At 48.0% G+C, this 7958-nt stretch overlaps 1 protein-coding gene across 1 annotated transcript in view; it reads right to left on the bottom strand.

The window, feature by feature from the left end:
• LOC125487970 (hormone-sensitive lipase-like) overlaps nucleotides 1-7958 on the bottom strand; it is a 42693-nt gene that overhangs the window by 11857 nt on the left and 22878 nt on the right. Inside the window, exon 3 of the mRNA XM_048620696.1 lies at nucleotides 1014-1104. Within this exon, the coding sequence (XP_048476653.1) occupies nucleotides 1014-1104 (91 nt within the window). The remainder of the gene's footprint in view (nucleotides 1-1013; nucleotides 1105-7958) is intronic.

The following is a 7958-nucleotide window of genomic DNA, read 5'->3' on the forward strand; positions in this document are numbered from 1 at the left end:
AGCGGAATATGAGTTGCTGTTCCTGCAACCTTCGGGTAGCATCGTTGCAAGAGGCCCAGGATGGACATGTCGTCTGAGGAACAGGAGGGGGAGTTGAAATGGTTTGCGACTGGGAGGTGCAGTTGTTTGGTGCGAACCGAGCGTAGGTGTTCTGCAAAGCGGTCCCCAAGCCTCCACTTGGTTTCTCCGATGTAGAGGAGGCCACAACAGGAACAGTGGATGCAGTATACCACATCAGCAGATGTGCAGGTGAACATTTGCTTGATGTGGAAAGTCTTCTTGGGGCCTGGGATGGGGGTGAGGGGCGAGGTGTAGGGGCAGGTGTAGCACTTCCTGGGAAAAGTGCCGGGTGTGGTGGGGCTGGAAGGGAGTGTGGAGCGGACAAGGGAGTCATGGAGAGAGTGGTCCCTCCGGAAAGCAGATAAGGGTGGGGAGGGAAAAATGTCTTTGGTGGTGGGGTCGGATTGCAGATGGCGGAACCCATCCCAAAACCAGCCCAGCTCGTCTCCGCCTCCCTAACCTGTCCTTCCTCCCACCTATCCCCTCCTCCCACCTCAAGCCCCACCCCCATCTCCTCCCTACTAACCTAATCCCACCCCCTTGACCTGTCCGTCCTCCCTGGACTGACCTATCTCCTCCCTACCTCCCCACACTGGCTCCATCCCCGTCTCTTTGACCTGTCTGTCTGCTCTCCACCATCCATCTTCTATCCGCCTCCCCCCTCTCTCCCTATTTATTTCAGAACCCCCTTCCTCTCCCCCATTTCTGAAGAAGGGTCTAGGCCCGAAACGTCAGCCTTCCTTATCCTCTGATGCTGCTTGGCCTGCTGTGTTCATCCAGCTCTACACCTTGTTATCTCAGATTCTCCAGCTTCGGCAGTTCCTACTATCTCTGTCAGAAAACACAGTTTAGACAGAGCACCCAGCGAATGGAAACACTTGTCTGGCACTCGTGCACACATATGCACAACAGTAAAGTGTGAACACACTTGCACACAAACCCCTATTCCTTACCCAAGCCTGTGTCGTGTTTTCTGTAGTTCTCCCCAAACGACACCAGTCCGATGGAGATAGTTTGCAAGAAAGGTCGGATTGCAGGGGTAAACTGCAAGGAACAAAAAAAAATGTCAGGATTAATGTAGGGAAATAGGAACTGAAGGAATTTGTTTCCCCTCTACTCAATGGTTGAGCTGTGAGGTAAATCTGTAAAGCTGTCTTTCCCCATTGTTATGGGCCAGACCAAACCCTGTCAAAATAAATTAAGAAGATAACCTAGACCCTAACGTTTTCTTATTTTAAAGGCAAGTGACAGGCGTTGCGTTCTGGATGTAATTGGATTCGTCAAACTACCCACCTTGAACCAAAACATACTTTACTCATACACTACAGTTAAAATACAAAAGAAAGAAGGTAATCAGAATAACATAACTCTATTGGAAAACTTAACAGCTCAATAGATTATTTAACTACGAAACAGTAACTGTTCCGATATTGTAATATCCCACAAACACAGCCTTGGCAAGAGGCAAATTCAGTAAAACAGATTGTCTCACATGCAATTCTTGCAACAGGAAGATAATCCCCAGCTTTTCACTGTAACAGAGAGAGGAAAAACAGCTTCTGCGTCCAGCTTCAAGAGCCCAGCAGCTGCTACTGAAAAACTAAAAGTCCTGGATCTGTGGGAGCTTGACCCCACCTATTCAGGCTGCTTCTATTGTTCCAACTTTTGCAAAAAACCACCCAAGGCCTTACAAGCGGTTTACCTTATGGACTTTGGATAGACAGCTCGATACCGGTCTTAAAATCTCTCTCCAAAAAAACAAATCCTGAATAAACTCAGGACAAAATACACCTCTTAAAGCCAATGCCCATTAACACCTTCAGATGACAGCAGTCTGATTTTGGATTTAAAATTCACAACTGATCCAGTGTTAATTGCAGCTTTCAAAACAAAGTTCCAAACTCCCATTAGTGTTTGCATACAGAATTGACAGCTCTAACTCCAAAGTCTAGACCATGACTCCCCGTCTATCAGAAATAGTGACTCTTTATTTACTGGATCTTCTTTACAGGTAGGACATTTCCAAACAAGACCTAACCCTTAATCCTCCACCTGTCTAAGTAATACAAGCCTTGCCTACGAAATCCTCTTCCCAACGTTTATCCCCAGGAGTCATTCTGGTAAACCGTCAGTCACACTCTCACCCCTGAGCCACATGCTGCCAGGTTCGTGCCCACTCCAGGGACTCAGTGCAGAAGTTAAGGCTGACTGCTATACTTTAGCTAAGATGGTAAACCAAAGCCCCATCAGACCTGATCAGGTAGATGTAAAAGATCCTATTGAGCGATTTAAGACGACGAGCAGGGAAGTTGGTGAAAATCACATCAGAAATTGCTGGAAAAACTCAACAGGTCTGGCAGCATCTGTGAAGAGAGAAAGCAGAATTAAGGTTTCGGGTCTGGTGACCCAGTTCAGTGAGTTCTGAGGAAGGGTCACCGGTCTCGAAACATTAACTCCGCTTTCTCTCTCCACAAATGCTGCCAGACCTGCTGAGTTTCACCAGCAGTTGCCATTTTTGTGTCAGATCTTTAGCATCGCCAATTCTTTGTTTTATTTTAGTTCTCTCTGGTGTCCTGGCTCATATTTATACATCAATCAACAACATTAAAACTGATCTAGTTTTATCATCATACTGGGAGCTTGCTGTGTACAAATTGGTAGTTATATTTTGTGTCTTTCAAAGGGACACAAGGAGTCTTATTGTATATCCACTGAAAGTTACATGGCTTCTGCTGTGGATTCAACTACTTACAATCAGACTGTGTTACCTTAAGAATCATTAAATAACTCGAGGATTCCAGGACTGTGTATTTAACCCTTAAAAGGTCACTGAAATATCTATACAGAGGCGGTATGCTGTCACCAAGTCACCCTTTACTTACATGCGCATAGTACTTGATACTGGTCTGGCTTTCTCAGAGCCAGTTCTCAGACACTCCTAGGCATGGACGATAGTATAAGGTAGGGGTGGAGGTTAGATAGACCTTTGTTTTAGGGTAAAAGTTCGGCACAACATCATGGGCCGAAGGGCCTGTACTGTGCTGTACAGTTCCATGTTTTATGTTCCTGTTTATATCTGTCAGCCGGGGCTCCCTGACTGGGCCAGGCTAACAGCCAGGGCTCAGAGATAGTAAGAACTGCCGATGCTGGAGTCTGAGATAACACAGTAGGCCAGGCAGCATCAGAGGAGCAGGAAAGCTGACGTTTCGGGTCAGGACCCTCCTTCAGTACTCTATGAGGTCCACCTGACTGACTTCTTTCTAATCACCACACTCACAAGCTTCTACAGAACTGAACAGGGATCACAAGGAATTCCAGCCCAAGTGACACTCCCCTGTGGAACAATAACTCGTTGAATGTAATATATGCAACCATTTTGTCTCACTGCAATTTTGGGGAGGATTATTTGAACATCACGAGAGGTGGGGACCCAGAAGAAGGTTTCCAGGACTGATGTACTGAACCAGTCTACCAACAGCTGCAGTGCCGTTAATTAAAACAAAAGGAGTCTCCACTCACTCCTGGGATCTGTTCCCCTCAGTTCTTCAGTGACATGTCTTAGAACAAAGGGGTGCCAATTTAAGACTTGGATAAGGAGGGATTTCTTCTGTCAGAGGGTTGAGAGTCTTTGGAAGTCCTTGCTGCAGAGAGCTGTGGGGGCAGAGTCTTTGTGTCTATTTAAGGCTTACATGAACTCTTGACCAGTCAGGGAATCAAGGATTATGGAGAAAGGGCAGGAAAGTGGGTGTGAAGGGTATCTGATCAGCTGTGATCCTATTGAATGGAGGCTGTTACACTCGTATTCACTCTCATGTGAACATTGGCACTCACAGTCCCTCTCATTGATGTACTCCTCATAGACATACACCTAACAGAGCTATACATGCTCTCACACCTCCTTCTCAGACTCAGTTCTCATACTCAATTATCCCTGCACCCGTGCACTCTTCTCAATAGATGCACTCCTCATGCACATAAACACACGCAGTCTCCTTACAGACCGAATTCTATACTGAGATGAGGAGCCTGTGGAATTCTCTGCCACTGAAAGCAGCTGAGGCCAAAACATTGAATGTTTCCAAGAAGGAGATAGATATAATTCTCAGGGCTAAAGGAATCAAAGAGGAGGTGGGAGCAGTGGGAACAGGCCAGCGAGTTGGATGATCATACTGAATGCCGGAAAGGCTTGAAAGGACGAATGGCCTACTGCTCCCATTTTCCACGTACCCACGGCCAATCAGTGGAGGCACACACCTGGTGATGAAAGGAAGGGACTGGTTATGACGCTGCAGGGATACGGTAGGGGAGATTACCGGGAAGCTGTGACCTTGGGATGGGGCTGTCGAGATCCAAGGGAAACCCGTCACACAGTTAAAGCCTGGGTGCTGGGCAGTGATTCAGGCCAATGGCGTCATTGGTGCACCCATTCGGGCCTTCAGGCATACCAGAGTGATGGCGCAATTGGAGACCCAAGGTGGTCTGTCTGGGTGTGCCGTTCAGGAAGGAGATACTGGCCTCACTGGGAAGGGGCAGCGCAGATTCATCGGAATGATAAAGGGCGCTTGTATCACAAGCATAGGCTACACACAGCTGAGGCCTACCGTCTTGAGATATACACAAGTCTTGGAGGACAAAGGAGGGGACAAGACTTAAAGCCTGGGCTGACTGCCACCTCACACAAAGACGAAGGGTGCAAATCAGAAATTCCCGGCCTTCAACGACCTCCTCCTTCCGTTCCTGGGTAACGGGCTTGAGGGACCCTCCTACTCCCTGCATCACGGTCTGCAGGGGATTGAATATATCACCCCAGCCCACCCTGGTCCATAGGTCTTCTGCAGCCTTCGGTAAGTTCATTCACAGCAGGAACCGGTGACCGGGCTTACCCCAAGCTCGGGGCGAGGCAGGCAGTGTTCGACATCCTGTGGCTATCGGAGCGCAACCAGGGCTTACCGCTCCCCGCGCTTGGAGAGACAGTGGCCTGCTGGGGGTGGCGATGATTATGGTGCGACGCGCAGCACCAAGCCAAAAGGACATCGAATTATTCTCACTCACTGCAGGAGCAGGGGGAGTTGGTGAACAGTGAGGAGGAAACGTCCTGAGAGATAGGGACAGCAATGGATGCAGAGGAGGGCAGAAGCATTCCCCATTGACATCTGAGCTCAGTAAAGGCACCTCTGAATGGTTAGGTTACAACAGAAAGATTGACTTTACAGCCATTCGGCTAATATGCTCCATGCCAGTCTTTCTGCACTGCATAAGTCTCCTCCTATTCCCCTCATCATCACAAGCTTTCTTTATCACGTGTTCCGCCAGCTTCCCCTTAAAAGTATTTGTACTATACATCTCGACAACTCCCAGTGGGAACAAGTCTCACATCCTCCCCACTGCCTGGGTAAAGATATCTCTCCTTAATGCCCAGTTGGATATATCTCAAGTTACAGACAGAGATAAGTTCCATCATGATGGTGTGGGGGTTTCGATCAGTTTTAAGTAAATACCAGGAAGCCTACGTGTGATAGCTGCGGTTCAGTGTTGTGTGCAGTGCCAAGGCTGTGGAGAGAGTGGAGGCTGTGAGCTCAGATTCGCTGACACTGCAAACAGCCAGTACCAAGCACAGGCAGACACTGATCATGAGCTGCTCCTAATACAACATCAATGGACCACTTCACAAGGGGCTTCTCTGACAGTGAGGCAGTTGTTTACAACATTAATTCTGCTCAGTTGCAGGAGGTACAGGGCGGGAGAAGAGATGAGCAATAGGAAGCAAAAAAAAACATCAGAAGGGGAAACAACGAGAAACCTGCTTCTCGTTTTGGGACTGAAACCAAATGTAGGAGTTGTTAAGACTGTTGAGAAGGGGTAGGCTCGTGTAAGGATGTGTGTGCATACAGAGTGCCTTTATGAGGAACGTATGTGAATGAGGACTCTGTATGAATGTGTACGTACATGTCTATGGTGTGTGTGTGTACAAGGACTGTGTGTGTATGTATGTGACTGTGGCATTTGTGAATGAGAACTGTGTGTGTATGTTGCGTGTGTTTACGTGTCTGTGGTGTGCATGTGCATGAGGACTGCGTGTGTGTGTATGTACGTGACTGTGCCATACGTGAACAAGGACTGTGCGTGTGGTTTTGTGTGTGTATACATATCTGTAGTGTGTGAGAAAATCAGGCTACGTGGTGCGTGTGAATGAGGACTGAATGTGAGTGTTTGCGCATGTCTTCGTGGTGCACATAAATGAGGACTGTCAGCATGCAAGAAGTAGTCAACATCACCAAAAGACATCTTGGGAGTTACCACTGATCAGAAACGGAACTGATTCAGCCATATAAATAACCCCTCCATCACTGATGCTCAGTAGCAGCAGTCTGTACTGTCTACAAGATGCACAGCAGAAATTCACTAACTCTCCTTAGACAGCATCTTCCAAACTCACAACCAATTCCATCCAGAAGGACAAGGGGCAACAGATATAAGGGAACACCACCCCCAGCAAGTTCCCCTCCGAGCCACTCACCATCCTGACTTGGGAATATATAGCCGTTCCTTCACTGCTGTTGGGTCAAAATCCTGGAACTCCCTCCCTAACGGTATTGTGGGTCTACCTACAGCATATCGGTTGCAGAGGTTCAAGAAAGCAGCTTGCCACCATCTTCAAGGGCAGTGAGAAGTGGATGATAAATGCTGGCCCAGCCAGCAACTCCTAGATTCCATGAATGAATTTAAAAAGTGTGTGAGGTTTGTATTCATGTGGTGTGCCTGTATGTGTAGTAGTCAGTCTATGAGGAGACTGTGCGTGTGTTTATGTGCATGAGGAGTGCAACTATTGAGAGGAGTGCACCGGTGCAGGGATAATTGAGTACGAGAACTGAGTGTACGAGGAGGTGTGAGAGCATGTGTATCTCTATTAGGTGTATGTCTATGAGGAATAGATCAATGAGGGGGACTGTGAGTGCCAATGTGCACATGAGAGTGAATGCGAGTGTAACAGTCTCCTGGCTGCCATGACACAGATAGATTGCTAACTCGGCCAAACAGCAAGGGATGTTGGGTACACTGGCCAAGTAAAACTCCAAAGTCACAAAACCCACACACCAGACACAATGCAAACACAGCAGCCAGGTGCTAATGACGTGAGCACAATGTAAAAGGCAATGGTTATCCTGAACAGACATACCGCCAACAGCTTATCCACTAAACAAAGGGGAGCCCTAACCCCACTGCGAAGCCTCTTCTAAGGATGCCTAACCTGAAGAAGTTACCCTCCTCCCTCCGGACAAACCTCAAGGGATCTCTCTCCCGCTGCAACTCTCTCGTCCATCCCCGCCTCTTCGACCTGTTTGTTTCCTCTCCACCTATCCTCTCCTCTATCCCTCTTCTATCCGCCTCCCGCTCTCTCCCTATTTATTTCAAAACCCCCTTCCCCTCCCCCTTTTCTGATGAAGGGTCTAGGCCCGAAACGTCAGCCTCTCTGCTCCTATGATGCTGCTTGGCCTGCTGTGTTCATCCAGCCCTGCACCTTGTTGTCTGAGAAAGGCACCAGGTCCTGCTACACAAAGAAAAAAAACAGTAGCTTGCCATCCAAATGATTGACAATGTTTTAAACTATTAAGGGTGTCTCCCTCATTGGCCAGAGCTGTAGAAAGTTCCAGAAAACCATCCGAAAATGTATAACAACAGGGTTCACCTGCAGACTGCTCTCTTGGACTTGTCTTGAATTTTCTGGAGACCTTCTGAGGAGACCAGCATGGCAAGAGGCAGAGACCAGCTGACCACAGAGAGAGAGAGAGAGAGAGACAGACAGTGAAAGAGACAGAGAGAGAGAGAGAGAGAGGGAGACAGAGAGAGAGAGAGAGAGAGAGAGACAGTGAAAGAGACAGAGAGACAGTGAAAGAAAG

This window comes from Rhincodon typus, chromosome 47 (assembly GCF_021869965.1).
Source record: "Rhincodon typus isolate 14 chromosome 47, sRhiTyp1.1, whole genome shotgun sequence".
NCBI classification, from domain to species: Eukaryota; Metazoa; Chordata; class Chondrichthyes; order Orectolobiformes; family Rhincodontidae; genus Rhincodon; species Rhincodon typus.